This window comes from Carassius carassius, chromosome 8, assembly GCF_963082965.1.
Source record: "Carassius carassius chromosome 8, fCarCar2.1, whole genome shotgun sequence".
NCBI lineage: Eukaryota > Metazoa > Chordata > Actinopteri > Cypriniformes > Cyprinidae > Carassius > Carassius carassius.
In genome coordinates this window covers 29,248,245-29,263,451 of record NC_081762.1, presented here as the reverse complement: position 1 = coordinate 29,263,451, position 15,207 = coordinate 29,248,245, and the positions used below count along the sequence as shown (strand labels likewise).

Below are 15,207 nucleotides of genomic sequence, written 5' to 3'. Positions count from 1 at the left end.
TGTCCACATTTAGCTTTTTTTTCACATTTCGGAGTTGATCGAGTTGCTCTCAGGGCTTCATTGAACAATTTTCATGACAAAGGCAAAACAACTTGTTGGGTCCCTCTTTATTAATATAATAGACCTAATATTAGCCTACCACCCAAGCAAACAAAAATATTTCTTAATCAGTGGAAAAATTATTGTTACAGTGTTTTCTTGACCTGCTTAAAGCTGAAAACTTGAAGAATTTAAAAGAAGGTGCTAGCAATCACTTGGGCCAGTGAAAGATTCCAAACTTCTTGGACTAGATTTTGTGTACAAGACTGATCACAAGCCACTAGTTAGTCTGCTAGGCTCAAGACTGCTGGATGATGTGATACCTGGCAATATACAAGAAGAAGTCTACATCAGGGGCATCGAGGCAAGAGAACACACGTCAGTATGGTGGCCTGGTATAACAAAGAAAATAAAAAACAGCTATAGTGTAGTTATCCATTAACGATGGAACAGTGTTCTAAGGTCTTACTAATTATTTAACGTGATATTTTTCTGAATGTCAGAGCAGCTCTGGTCTTGTAGAGTTTAGCTCAAGCCCTAATAAAACTCTCCTGCCTTCAGTTTTCTAATAATGCTGAGTAATTTGGATGCAGTATTATTTTTAAAGGTGTTTATCCCACTTTGTGTTCTCACTAACTCTGAGTTTCTGTATGAGACTGACCCCTAGTGGACATTTCGGTATGTGAGTTTTCAGATTTACAGACACACACGTCTCTCAAACACAGAACCAGGAAACTCAGTTAAAAGAAACTGAAACTGTTCTGCTGTTGAGCTGTTGTTTGTGTGTCCGTATTGCTGTAGTGAAATGGCTGAAGCCAGTGTTTTTTCAGTGGAGCAGTTCAGCTGTCCAGTGTGTCTGGATCTCCTGAAGGATCCTGTGGCCATTCCCTGTGGACACAGTTACTGTATGAGCTGCATTACAGACTGCTGGGATCAAGAGGATCAGAAGAGAGTCTACAGCTGTCCTCAAGTGCAGACAGACCTTCAGTCCAAGACCTGCTTTAGCTAAAAACACCATGCTGGCTGAAGTGGTGGAGAAACTGAAGAAGACCAAACTAAAAGCTGCTGTTCCTGCTGGACCTGGAGACGTGGAGTGTGACATCTGTACTGGAAGAAAACACAAAGCTGTCAAGTCCTGTCTGGTGTGTCTGGAGTCTTACTGTCAAACTCACTTTGAGCGTCATGAAGAGTTTCGTTCAGGAAAGAGACACAAAGTGACTGATGCTACTGGACGACTGCAGCAGATGATCTGCCAGAAACATGAGAAGCTTCTGGAGGTTTTCTGTCGTACTGACCAGCAATGTGTTTGCATGCTGTGTGCAATGGATGAACATAAAAACCACGAGACTGTGTCAACTGCAGCAGAGAGGACAGAGAAAGAGGTATGACCTGAAATCACACATTTAATGCTGACCCTTCAAGTGTTTCTCTTCACTGTAGTCTCCAGCTGTATCATGAGTGCATCATGTGATCTACTCTCCCATTGGGAGTTACTACATGACTCTGTGCATTAGAGCAGGGGTTTTCAAACTGTGGGTCGCGACCCACTCGTGGGTCACGGAATGGAACAAGGTGGGTCGCACAAAGTCACTTGGCTGCAGCTAATTTTGCGTTTCAATGACACACAGACACTAACACAGTTCAGTCTAGGGCTGCACGAATGTGACGAGTGGGGCGGGGCCTAGTGCCATGGGAACAGAGCTAGGCCGGTGGAGTGATTGGGAAATGAGCAACACTCACCGGTCTCAAGAACCACGGAGGAGATCGGAAAGATACAAAAGAGGAGCGATGACAGTGAAGGACGAGAGAGGACCAGGCCTGGGTTTTATTTTGTGTTTGTTTTTTATTTGTGCACGGCAGTCATCCGAGAGGGGCTGTCGCGCTGTTTTGTGTTTATTTGGTTATTAAAACTTTGTTTGATTGTCCGCCGGTTCCCACCTCTTTCCACGAAGGAGTCATCGAGGCGGTGGGCTGGAGTGAGTTCGCCCCCCCCCCCCCCCCCCGGCAACTCACTCCAGCCCACCACATCGAGCACCCTCGGCGGCAGACTCCTTCGCCCTGCTCGATGGCACTGCGGATTCACCCCAGCGGCGAAGGATCTTCGGCAGCGCGCCCCTCCTTCCTCCCTGGCTTCGGCACCAGTGTAAAACATTAAAATCTTCACAATCACAGGAAGAAGGAGGCGGGAACTGGGAACCCACTCATCACAACGATATAGCCCACCAACATTAATAATGAACTGCAATATCCTTAGTGTGATTTTCAAATTGCAATTAAGTCCGTGTGCGTTGCGTGTTTTGAAGGTCTCAGAGCAATGTCATTAAAAGGTTCAATCGGTCTTTTTTTACCTATTTCACAATTATTTTAATCTCCAAACTGTTTTAGATAGTTCTGCTTTGCTTCTTATGCTTTTCTAAAAAAGTGTTGGATTGTGCTCCGTTCTCGCCGACACACACGGAAGGATCATGAATGCAACAAAACACAGCAGCGCAGATCACACTTCACTGGAGTGAGCCTGCTTCACGTTTTTATGGACACTACATATTTTAACGCCAGTAAACAAAAATTAAAACTTGTAAATTTGTAGTGAAATTTTCAGTTGTACTCTAAAATAAAATGGTTATTTTTCTTAAATACTTAATTTCTGTCATAAAAATTTTAAGTAAGATTAGGTTTAAAGTAATTTCACTCGTTGTTCTTTTTTTTTTTTTAATATTTTGGTGGGTCGTGAAATATATTACACTTGTCTAGGTGGGTCGTGGAATGGAAAAGTTTGGGAACCACTGCATTAGAGCATGAGCTCAACTTTACTCACCTTTGACACATCGCTCAAGATTTCTGCTATAACTGTGCATCCATTAGAGTTATTGTTTTTGTCCATTCCCTCACATTAATTCTTGATCGCAGAATAATGATGATAATAAACATATGCCCTCCTTCATATGTGAGGACTTCATGGAAACTAAATTCAATTAATTATCTTAAAACTCTGAGAAACACTGTAGAGAAGATATTTTTAATCAAACAGGCACAATTTTACATGCTTTTGTGATAGCTTTGTGTGATATGTGAGGTTTGCTGTTTTGAATGTCTCCTCCAGAAACACTTGAAGGAGACACTGTGAAATCCAGCAGAGAATCCAGCAGAGACAGAAAGATCTTGAGCAGCTGAGAGACGCTGTGGAGTCTCATCAGGTGAGTTTGGAGAAGAAGAGAAGTTTGAGACTCAGTTTGACTCCTCTTTCAGTCCCACTGAAGCCGCTGTGAAGAAGCAGTAAGAGCTGATTGTGATGTGTGTCTCACAGCGCTCTGCACAGACAGCAGTGGAGGACAGTGAGAGGATCTTTACTGAGCTCATCCGCTCCATTGAGAGAAGCCGCTCTGAGGTGACACAGCGGATCAGAGATCAGGAAAAGACTGCAGTGAGTCGAGCTGAAGGACAAATGGAGCGACTGGAGCAAGAGATTGAAGATCTGAAGAAGAGAAACACTGAGCTGGAGCAGCTTTCACACACAGACGATCACATCCATTTCCTGCAGGTAACCCAACTGTAGAGCAGGTTACTGAGGACAGTGTGAGATAGTGAGGTCTTTGAGTCATGTGTGTTGTTATTCCTGCAGAGTCTTCAGTCTCTCTCAGCTCCTCCTGAATCTACAGAAAACATCTCTGTCAGTTTCCTCTTTTCTTTTGATGGAGTGAGAGAATCTGTCTGTCAGCTGAGACTCAAACTGGAGGATTTCTGCAAAGAGGAGATGAAAAAGATATCTGGTAAAATATTAGAGATTCATCTGCTCTCTGTAACGAGACAAACATCATCTAATATCATAAAGAAAATGTGAGAAATGTCTAAGTGTTTATATCTGTTATTTTCTCAGTCAGTAACATTGTTCCCAGGAGCAGAGAGGACTTCCTACAATGTAAGTCACTAACAAACACAATCACACTCACTTTTAGTTTAGTTTGACAGAAGATACATTCATACTGATGTTTACTGTGAATTACTCCTTTTATTTTAATCTAAAGCTGTAATCAGATTATTTATTAATAATAATTAACACTCATTTAACAAACCAGCATACGAATAAAACATATGATGCCCAACAGTTCATCCATCACCAGCAGCATTACAACAACCAATCCTGTACATTTCTAAAAATACAGCTTGATATCTTTGTCCGTTAGTGTGAATTGCAGCCCAACATGTGAATGTGTTTGCATTTGTGTTTATGTAAAAGAAAGAACGCATTACTGAACAAAATTAATAAATTTTTGATAAAAGCACTTTTTTTTTAAATCTGTGCAAATAGTTTTTACAGTTCAGCTACAAAAAAAAAAGGATTTGGCTTCAATGCTAAAGAAATTTGGGATAAACGTGAAAGTAAGTTGAGAGAAGCGAAATCTGGACATGAAACACTCCAGATGCAAACTTTCAATGTGAGAAGAACAGTTTTTGAAGTGAATTCATGAACATCATAACACAACTCTGATAGATCAAAACACTCTTTAAAATAAATACATAAGAATAGATAAGATATAAATAAGATAGAAGCTTATCTTTTACAACTCTTGATTACAGTGTTTTGTTTCTTCATCAGATCGTCATCAGTTCACTCTGGATCCAAACACTGCACAGAAACATCTCTCTCTGTCTGAAGGGAACAGATTGGTGACTTACACTGGCACAGCTCAGCCGTATCCTGATCATCCAGACAGATTTGATGGTTATCGTCAGGTGTTGTGTAGAGAGAGTGTGAGTGGACGCTGTTACTGGGAGCTTGAGTGGAGTGGGACTGGTGTGAATATATCAGTGTCATATAAGAGCATCAGCAGGAAGGGATCTGGTTACGAGTGTGTGTTTGGACGTAATGATCAGTCCAATGAACCTCATCCACACAGTCCAGACCACATTCACTCAGCCGCTGTATCCTGGGTTTTATGTTTGGAGTCGTCAATCATCAGCAAAACTATTATAACTATCTAGATTATACAGAGATCTACACATTGTACAGTTATATGGCAACTCTGAGATGCATGGTAAATAAACCTCCAGGGCAAAACACTCACAGGTGATAGTGAGGGGTGTTGATACTGTTTCCTGTGCAATGATGTTAGCCAATCATAACAGTGGGAGGTTACAGTGGGTGATAAACCTTAAAGGACCCACCCCTTAAAACATGTTTTTTAGACAGAGGTTCAGAATAAGACTTAAATAACAATTATCTTTTTTTTGTGCAAAACATTATAAGTAAACCTCAAGGTACATATATAAAAAAAACAATAAAAAAAATATGTATATATATGTCTTTACCCCTTTAAAACAAAACTAGAGCTGAACTTCTGTCACTGACAGTAACATAAATTATACAATACTATAACTGAGCGAATACTTTTTCATCAGATTAATCTAATATTGATTATAAACTAAGTCAAATTCTTTGTCTCTGGAATGGCTTTGTATTTTCATAATCTGATACAGCTGTGCTCTTATTACACATAAGAGGAGCTTTAATAAGATGGACTCAACATTGAAATACAGAAATCTGCATTTTAATAATTGTATTTTTAATCTCGACGATTCAGAGAAATGAGGTGCTTCTGAACTAAATTCAGTCAATGTGACACTGTTTTTCTGTTTGTTCTTTCTTTCAACACATTTGCAGTCATCACATCTGATTTTCTGTCATTATGATGTATGGAGTGTAGATTGATGTGAATGAAAAATAAAGGATTTTAGCATTAGACTGCAACATAAAATGAAGGGGTCTGAATATATTTTAGTGACAGATGCTGCTGAAGTAAAACCATCTCACGGTTTGATTTTATTCTACAGCAGGTTTAAAGTCTCCAGACTGGTTACAAACAGCAGGCTGCTCAAGAAAACATTGTTCACACATCGTACTAAACTTGATTGATTAATGAAAGTCTCTGTTTCACATTTAAGACAGTAAATGCAAAAATAAGGAATAATGAAAGAGTAATACAAATGTACAAACGGCTCATTCTCAAAAAGACAAATCAAATTCCTCCCAAACTGTGGGAAACACAAGAGGACTAAACTCTTTCTCATTTCTGCTTCAGTATTCACGCTGTGAGTGTTTTGTGTGTTCAGACTCTTGTTTGTTGAGCTACAGAAGCCCCTGTCGATTCAGATCCTCAAAAGTCTTCTTGTTGACCACGTTTCCGCTGGAGTCTTCATATTCCTCCTGCAAGATGAAATATATAGATATTTTCTTTCTCTCTGAACTCATAAACGTCCAGTCTGAAGATGTTTCAGCTTGAAATCTTCACTAATCACTAATCTCTCTCCAAACGGATCAAATCAAGAGTTTTAACAGCTGATGAACGTTGGTTAAAGCAGATGCTTCAGTCGGAGCAGAGCTGAATGTGACTTCACTCAGTGTAATATATATATATATATATATATATATTATTTTATTTTATTTTTGTAATTTTTTTTTTAATGATAGCTGAAAATAGATTTTGGTGAAATAGAAAAAAGTATCTATTCTTTATCAACAAATACCTAATAGTATCATGAATTTCTAAATGTAGGACTCTCTTAAAGTATCTAATTTAAAATAAATAATAAAAAAATCAAAATGCAGGCGCTCCAGTTCCCATACATTGTGGGGTGGTGGTGATGTAGCACAAACCCATGTTTTGATTGGGACACATTGTCCTGGTCATCACTGTTGTAGCTGCTGGTGATTTGTTGCACTGTGCCCCTGCGGTCGATGTCAGTGAGCTGTAGACAACAGTTTGTCGTTTGGCCGTCCGTGCACCACTTTTGATCCATATTCACTATAGCAGCGTGTGAACAAACCACAAGGTGCGCCGTTTCTGAGATTGAAGCTCCGAGGCACTGTGCCATCACAATTTTATCTATATTGGTGGCCTGCAAATTGTCTGTGGAATAACAAAAATCACCTTCAACTAAGGATATTTTTATTTATTTTACATGAATAGAGATTTTATTGCCGGAGTATCATTTTGTCGGTCTGCAAATAGATTTAGGTATCATCAGCACAAACTCTGGAACAAGAAACTAAATCCTACTGTAAATCCCAAAAATACTAAATATATCTCAGATTTAATTTCAACTATTTTTAATTTTCTGAAAATGGTATTTTTGTACCAGTAAGACAGCAATCAAAAGAATTGGATATGTTAAGAGTTGCAAAGCTAGTAGAAAATTAAATATTCTGACTTAACATAAAGTCGGTGATAATGCAAAAAGTAACATCCAAACTTACTGAAACTTGAAATAGATCTCAGAGCACAACAACCCCCCCCCCCGCCCCACACACACACACACACATCAAAAAACAGGGGGTGCTACAAGTGAAATTAATAATGCTGAGTTAAGTTAAACTGTAATTATTCTCAATATTACTCTTTTTACAATCTAAGAAATGCAGCCCTGGTGAGCATAAGAGACTTCATCAAAAAACATGAAAACATATTAAAGATTTCAAATTTTAAAATGATAGCATGTCTGTTCTTTTGACTTCAGTGGTTTGTCTGTACATTTGTACGTCTGACAAACAGGTGCAAAAATGACAACGCATGGAAAGAATGAGTTCAGCATTTATCTGTTTATTTTCTTGTTTTTATATGTATTTAATTATATTATATATTTATATAGAGAGATATAAAGAAATCTAACTTTCAAAGAAGAAAACTGACAGACTGGAGTATGGCAACACATCAATGACACTGAGTGAGGAACACCAACACCAAACAAACATACTTCTTTTGGTGACTATTCATCTACAGCAGCTTTGATATCAGAACCGACCCGAGAAGAGTTCAGATGCCCAGAGCTGGCAGGGTGATGAGAGGCGTTGACGGTGTTACTCAGTGGCGTTTTGGGCCATTTCCTAATTCCTCTTCCTGTCTGGTCCAGCGGTGCTTGAGTATCAACACTATTTGCTTACTGCAGCTGATCACACAGACACAATCACTCTACAAGAACATTCACTGAACAGACTTGCCCAAAAACAAAAAACATCATTCAGAAAAGAGAAATGAAGAGCTATATATGCAGACATTATGACATCTTTGTGGATGGCTTTGAGTCCCATCAGCATTCACAATCCTTATAGTGATAATACGCCTTCTGTCCTACTCCTCTTTTGTCATTAAGCATCATCACACACTTTGTCATTACTAAAAGCCCTACGAATCAGGACATCTACACTGATGCACCATACGCAATCAGACACATACTCTATGCAAGAATACAAATGCTTGGCCAAGCCCGTGGTCTGACTGAATCTTGGCGGTAACAAACGCTCAAGCGGACATCATGTCTGTGCCAATAAACCAAATGCATCTCTAGTCAGGTAGCTAGCTATAAATGTGTCACCAGCTGAACTAACTTTAAATTGCTCAGCAAGATTCTCTTCAAACTGTTGCTTCATCATTTACCTGGAAGAGAAAACTAAAAAGACTGTTTGTCAGTGTCCACTGCACACAGAATTTAACACATTTTGGAACGCAGCCATCCACTGTATCAAGAAGCATTTGCGTTCACATACTTACTAAATGTTTCAGGCCTAAGTGCGGCTTCCTCTGCATTTAACTACAGATTTTAAGACAGAAAACAGACTATAAAAATAGATCTATCCATTAAACATTCCTGTGTCTTTCTGCCAAAAAAAGCTTAGATTAGCAGCTTTTCTTCTTCCACGTTCTTCTTTTTCTTAGTAGGTGCTTTTTGCTTTTTATTCTCTCAGAATTAGAAAGGATGCCAAACTGTGCACTATGTAATTATTTTCCCATTTGTTTGTGGGAATATCCATTCATAATCTCCCTTTAGCAACACAAAGCATTCATAAGTGCCACAGATACCTTACGTGCTCTTCTCTGAAAGTATTAAAAGACCAACAAGGAACAATCACAAAACCAGTGAACGCGTCACTTATTGCACAGGCAGATTTATAAATCTAAAAACTAATTCAAGGTGCCTCTGCGCACACACAAACCGTGTAACCGTACAAACTCTCGTAAGCATCTACAACGAAAACCCTCCAGTTTGTGTCAGCGAGACGTGTGCTTTAGCATGAGCAGAGGCATTTTACAGTACAATACAGGCGTTTTACAGTACAATGACTTCTTGTATCCCCGCTCCACCTCCATATTTAACCAGCAGTGCTTTGAAAGTCATGGGGAGAAGTGTCAGAAAAGGGGCACTGAGTAATAACAGTTCCCCACTGGCTAAACGGGCCGCAGGAAGGAGGCTCTGGAGATGGATGGGGGGTGTGGTCCACAGTTATGGGGCTGGTGGGTGGTCAGGGGTGGACCTTAAAGGCCAAGAGCTGCTCAGAGTGCATGTTGTTGAGCGAGCGCAGGTCCGGCAGTTTGAGGAGCAGTTTAGTGAAGATGGCGATTTCGTTGGGGTGGTTCTTGGTGATCAAGCTGCGCAGAGCTCGAATCAGAGTTTCCTGAAGGGCCTCAACCGAGTTGACGTTCTCGAGACCGGAGCGATCTTTGGGAAACATAATTAATTTAACACACAGTAAGTCAAGACATCAGCTCAGATTAGGGATAAGTAGTTTTTTATAATGTTTAAATATATATCTACAAGCAAAACCTAATAAAATGAAGACATTATGTCTAAAAAACAATGGGAATCCATTTATTAAAAAAATAATAATTATTTGGCTAATTAGAAATAATTCTAAATAATAATAAAAAAATATTATTGAACAAAAATGTATTAAATAGATTTTCCTGAAAAAATAAATAAAAGAATTTACATTTCAAGGCTTCGGTCACTTTTGACAACTAAGGAGCCAAATGTGACTCCCAAACGAAGAGAGCCAGAGAGTTAAGATGTAATTCTAATGTTTGGTGAAATATCTAATTGCCCAACCCTATCTCAGATACACCACTATGGTCTTATAATGGTATGGCGTTAATACCTGCAGACACCAGCACTACGGCCGTGAAGAGGCTCATCTCCTCCTCACTGAGGTTCAGCGCTTGCAGCTTCTCTGTGAAGTCAAACATTGAGTTGAGCAGATCTCCAGCACCCATCGAGCGCAGCGCCTCCACGCTGTACTTCCTGCCACTCAGAAATGTAACCGTGCGCTCCTTCACATCAAACAGGGATGTAAAGCGCACCACCAGCACCTACAGACCAAACAAGAAACCAGTCAAACTGAATTCTATCCGGTCGATTCACAGGACTCTTAGGAATGATTTTAGACTATTTCATTCAGTGTAGGGCCAGAAATTAACTTCTCCATTAAAGGGCAATATTTGTCTATAATGTCAAATACTTAAATATACCCAATCACTTAAATCAACATTTTAAACTGTTGTCAGTAACAATAGGCTACAATAATAAAAAAAAATCAAAATGATACATGTAAAAAAGTAAAAGCTTATAGGGCTGCAATATGACCAAAATCACTATTGTAGATTATTGCTCTTTATATTGTAATTATATGTATCTCAGTATTTATGTATCTGCACTTTGTTGTTTATGATGAGGAAAGTTGCGAGCATGCACTTATCACAGCTCAGTGCCTCTGATCAGCCAATGCAGTCCTAAGTTCAACAGAAATCTGTGTGATTGGTTATGAGGCTCAACGCTGCACAAAACAATATGTAAAAAAAACAATCTGATAAAGTGTGTGAGTGGATCTAAATCTTAATTTACACTTTTTATACATTTTCACAAATAATTTTAATTGCAACAACCGTAATACATTGTTTAATAGTGCAGGGGAAATTTTTTGCCCCTTCGTCTTGAATTTATGGGGCATTTTTGTTCATGTTTTAGGCGTTTTTGGCGCAAGCCCTCATTAAAGTCTGACCCTTGTGTGGATATTGTGTTGTATTTTGTTCATACCTCAAAGGTGCCGGCCTTCAGCAGGCTGACCTGGTCGTGCTGGGACAGCTCTTTGAATCCTGGGATGCGCTTTGCAAATTCCACCACCTCTCTGACAGCTGGGGTGAAGCTCATGGAGAACTCCTCCCAAATACTGTGACCGGACTTCTGAGGATCCACATAGGGCGATGTGTTCATGGGGCAAACCTTTGAATGAGAATCATGAGTACTTGTATGGACTTCAACTGAAATTAAGGTATGGGTTCTCTGTGTAACTCACCAGGTGCATCCTGTTAACCCTTGCAAATGTTGGGACACTAGAGCTGCCTTTGACATATGTTTCATTGTCATTATGTGCTTTCAGAGAGAGGTTCTGCAGAGACGGTCCAGTGGAGCTACTGTTGGGCAGTCTGAAAGGACAGCCAGAGTCTTCAGGCCCCCATGGAGCACTGGCTGATGAAGGCTTCTGTTCGCTCTCTGAGGAGACATTGCTCTGCTGGTTCCAGACCTCCTGAGTCTTCTCTGAGCAATGGCTGTAGTTGTTGGGGCCCTCTGAAGGCACACTGGCCTGCTCCTGATTGTACATGAAGGTCTCCTGGTGCACTCTAGTCACTGTGCCAATGACCTCCTCCTCCCCGCTGTCAGTGGCACTGGAAGAGACTGAGCTCTGACTTGTATCCATGGCACTCAGCAGCTCGGGGTCAGGGCTGGATTCATATCGGTTGCTCCTGGGGGAGGTGGAGGGGGAGCAGGAGGAAGGGCCCGAGCCGCTGTGCTCTGAAGCTGCATCGGTGGCTGACGTCTGGTCGCTCAGCGGCTGGTTACCATGGCTGTTGTTCATCATGTTGTTCATGGCGTTCTGCATCTCGAGCAGCATGCGCTGCTTCTCTCGTTTGGGAATCCGTCCGAAACGCACAGCTGAGGAGCACAGACATGGTCAGCTCACAGACTACAGCACACTTCTGCTGAATCTATCTATCTGTCTATCTGTCTGTCTGTCTGTCTGTCTGGCTAGCTCTCTATCTGTCTGTCTGTCTGTCTATCTGTCTGTCTAGCTCTCTATCTGTCTGTCTGTCTCTCTCTCTAGCTCTCTATCTGTCTGTCTATCTGTCTGTCTGTCTGTCTGTCTAGCTCTCTATCTGTCTGTCTAGCTCTCTATCTGTCTGTCTGTCTGTCTAGCTCTCTGTCTGTCTGTCTGTCTGTCTAGCTCGCTATCTGTCCATCTGTCTAACTCTCTATCTATCTATCTGTCTATGTGTCTGTCTGTCTGTCTAGCTCTCTATCTGTCTGTCTGTCTGTCTGTCTAGCTCTCTATCTGTCTGTCTGTCCATCTGTCTGTCTAGCTCTCTATCTGTCTTTCTGTCTGTCTGTCTGTCTGTCTGTCTAGGTTTCTATCTGTCTGTCTGTCTGTCTGTCTGTCTAGCTCTCTATCTGTCTAGCTCTCTATCTGTCTGCCTGTCTCTCTCTCTAGCTCTCTATCTGTCTGTCTGTCTGACTGTATAGCTCTCTATCGGTCTGTCTGCCTCTCTCTCTAGCTCTCTATCTGTCTGTCTATCTGTCTGTCTAGCTCTCTATCTGTCTGTCTATCTGTCTGTCTAGCTCTCTATCTATCTATCTATCTATCTATCTATCTATCTATCTATCTATCTGTCTGTCTGTCTGTCTGTCTACCTATCTATCTATTTTCTATCTGTCTGTCTGTCTGTTTGTCTGTCTATCTGTCTGTATGTCTATCTGTCTCTTTGTCTGTCTGTCTGTTTAGCTCTCTATCAATCTGTCTGTTTGTCTGTCTATCTGTCTGTATGTCTGTCTATCTGTCTCTCTGTCTGTCTCTCTTTCTGTCTGTCTGTCTATATGCCTAGCTCTCTATCTGACTATCTGTCTGTATGTCTGTCTATCTGTCTCTCTGTCTGTCTAATCTGTCTCTCTGTATGTATGTCTATCTGTCTGTCTGTCTATCTTTCTATCTGTCTCTCTTTCTGTCTTTCTTTCTGTCTGTCTGTCTATATGTCTAGCTCTCTATTTGACTATCTGTCTGTCTGTCTGTCTGTCTAGCTCTCTATCTGTCTGTCTAGCTCTCTATCTGTCTGTCTGTCTAGCTCTCTATCTGTCTGTCTAGTTCTCTATTTGTCTGTATTTCTCTCTCTAGCTCTCTGTCTGTTTGTCTGTCTGTCTGTCTATCTATCTATCTATCTATCTATCTATCTATCTGTCTGTCTGTCTGTCTGTCTGTCTGTCTGTCTGTCTGTCTGTCTGTCTGTCTAGCTCTCTATCTGTCTAGCTCTCTATCTGTCTGCCTCTCTCTCTCTCTAGCTCTCTATCTGTCTGTCTGTCTGTCTGCCTGCCTGTCTGACTGTATAGCTCTCTATCGGTCTGTCTGCCTCTCTCTCTAGCTCTCTATCTGTCTGTCTATCTGTCTGTCTAGCTCTCTATCTGTCTGTCTGTCTAGCTCTCTATCTATCTATCTATCTGTCTATGTGTCTGTCTGTCTGTCTAGCTCTCTATCTATCTATCTATCTATCTATCTATCTATCTATCTATCTATCTATCTATCTATCTATCTATCTATCTATCTATCTATCTATCTATCTATCTATCTATTTATCTATCTGTCTGTGTCTGTCTGTCTGTCTATCTATCTATCTATCTATCTCTCTGTCTGTCTGTCTGTCTGTCTGTCTGTCTGTATGTCGGTCTGTCTATCTGTCTAGTTTTTATATGTCTGTCTGCCTAGCTCTCTATCTGTCTGTATGTCTGTCTGTCTATCTATCTATCTATCTATCTATCTATCTATCTATCTATCTATCTATCTATCTATCTATCTATCTGTCTGTCTGTCTACCTATCTATCTATTTTCTATCTGTCTGTCTGTCTGTATGTCTATCTGTCTCTTTGTCTGTCTGTCTGTCTAGCTCTCTATCAATCTGTCTGTTTGTCTGTCTATCTGTCTGTATGTCTGTCTCTCTGTCTGTCTCTCTTTCTGTCTGTCTGTCTGTCTGTCTATATGCCTAGCTCTCTATCTGACTATCTGTCTGTATGTCTGTCTATCTGTCTCTCTGTCTGTCTAATCTGTCTCTCTGTCTGTCTGTCTGTCTGTCTGTCTGTCTATCTCTCTATCTATCTATATGTCTGTCTGGCTGTCTGTCTGTCTGTATGTCTGTCTGTCTATCTTTCTATCTGTCTCTCTTTCTGTCTGTCTGTCTATATGTCTAGCTCTCTTTTTGACTATCTGTCTGTCTGTCTAGCTCTCTATCTGTCTGTCTAGCTCTCTATCTGTCTGTCTGTCTAGCTCTCTATCTGTCTGTCTAGTTCTCTATTTGTCTGTCTTTCTCTCTCTAGCTCTCTATCTGTCTGTCTGTCTAGTTTTTATATGTATGTCTGTCTGTCTGTTTCGCTCTCTATCTTCTGTCTAGTTCTCTATTTGTCTGTCTTTCTCTCTCTAGCTCTCTATCTGTCTATCTGTCTCTCTCTCTCTAGCTCTCTATCTGTCTATCTGTCTGTCTGTCTGTCTGTCTGTATGTCGGTCTGTCTATCTGTCTAGTTTTTATATGTCTGTCTGTGTTTCTGCCTGTCTGTCTAGCTCTTTATCTGTCTGTATGTCTGTCTGTCTGTCTATCTATTTTCTCTATGTCTGTCTATCTGTCTCTTTGTCTGTCTGTCTGTCTGTCTGTCTAGCTCTCTATCTATCTGTCTGTTTGTCTGTCTGTATGTCTGTCTATCTGTCTCTCTGTCTGTCTGTCTGTCTGTCTATATGCCTAGCTCTCTATCTGACTATCTGTCTGTATGTCTGTCTATCTGTCTCTCTGTCTGTCTAATCTGTCTCTCTGTCTGTCTGTCTGTCTATCTATCTGTCTGTATGTCTGTCTCTCTGTCTATCTTTCTATCTGTCTCTCTTTCTGTCTGTCTGTCTATATGTCTAGCTCTCTATCTGACTATCTGTCTGTCTGTCTGTCTATCTGTCTCTCTACCTGTCTGTCTAGCTCTCTATCTGTCTGTCTGTCTGTCTAGCTCTCTATCTGTCTGTCTAGTTCTCTATTTGTTTGTCTTTCTCTATCTAGCTCTCTATCTGTCTGTCTGTCTGTCTGTCTTTCTCTCTCTAGCTCTCTATCTGTCTGTCTGTCTATCTGTCTGTCTGTTTAGCTCTCTATCTTCTGTCTATCTATCTATCTATCTATCTATCTATCTATCTATCTGTCTGTCTGTCTGTCTGTCTAGCTCTCTATCTGTCTGTCTAGTTCTCTATTTGTCTGTCTTTCTCTCTCTAGCTCTCTATCTGTCTGTCTTTCTCTCTCTAGCTCTCTATCTGTCTGTCTGTCTGTCTATCTATC

At 40.6% G+C, this 15,207-nt stretch overlaps 1 protein-coding gene and 1 pseudogene across 2 annotated transcripts in view; one reads left to right on the top strand and one right to left on the bottom strand.

Annotated features, from left to right (window-relative positions):
- Positions 1-821: 821 nt before the first annotated feature.
- Positions 822-5,095, top strand: LOC132145697 (tripartite motif-containing protein 16-like; annotated as a pseudogene).
- A 3,666-nt stretch (positions 5,096-8,761) lies between these two features.
- Positions 8,762-15,207, bottom strand: part of LOC132145693 (nuclear receptor subfamily 1 group D member 2-like) — a 16,167-nt gene continuing 9,721 nt past the window's right edge. For both annotated transcript variants that reach the window (XM_059556896.1, XM_059556897.1), the window contains 4 exons: positions 11,159-11,796; positions 10,900-11,085; positions 9,965-10,175; positions 8,762-9,528 (listed from right to left, as the gene is read on the bottom strand). In XM_059556896.1, coding sequence (XP_059412879.1) covers positions 9,332-9,528; positions 9,965-10,175; positions 10,900-11,085; positions 11,159-11,796 — 1,232 coding nt within the window. In that variant the 3' untranslated portion in view covers positions 8,762-9,331. The remainder of the gene's footprint in view (positions 9,529-9,964; positions 10,176-10,899; positions 11,086-11,158; positions 11,797-15,207) is intronic.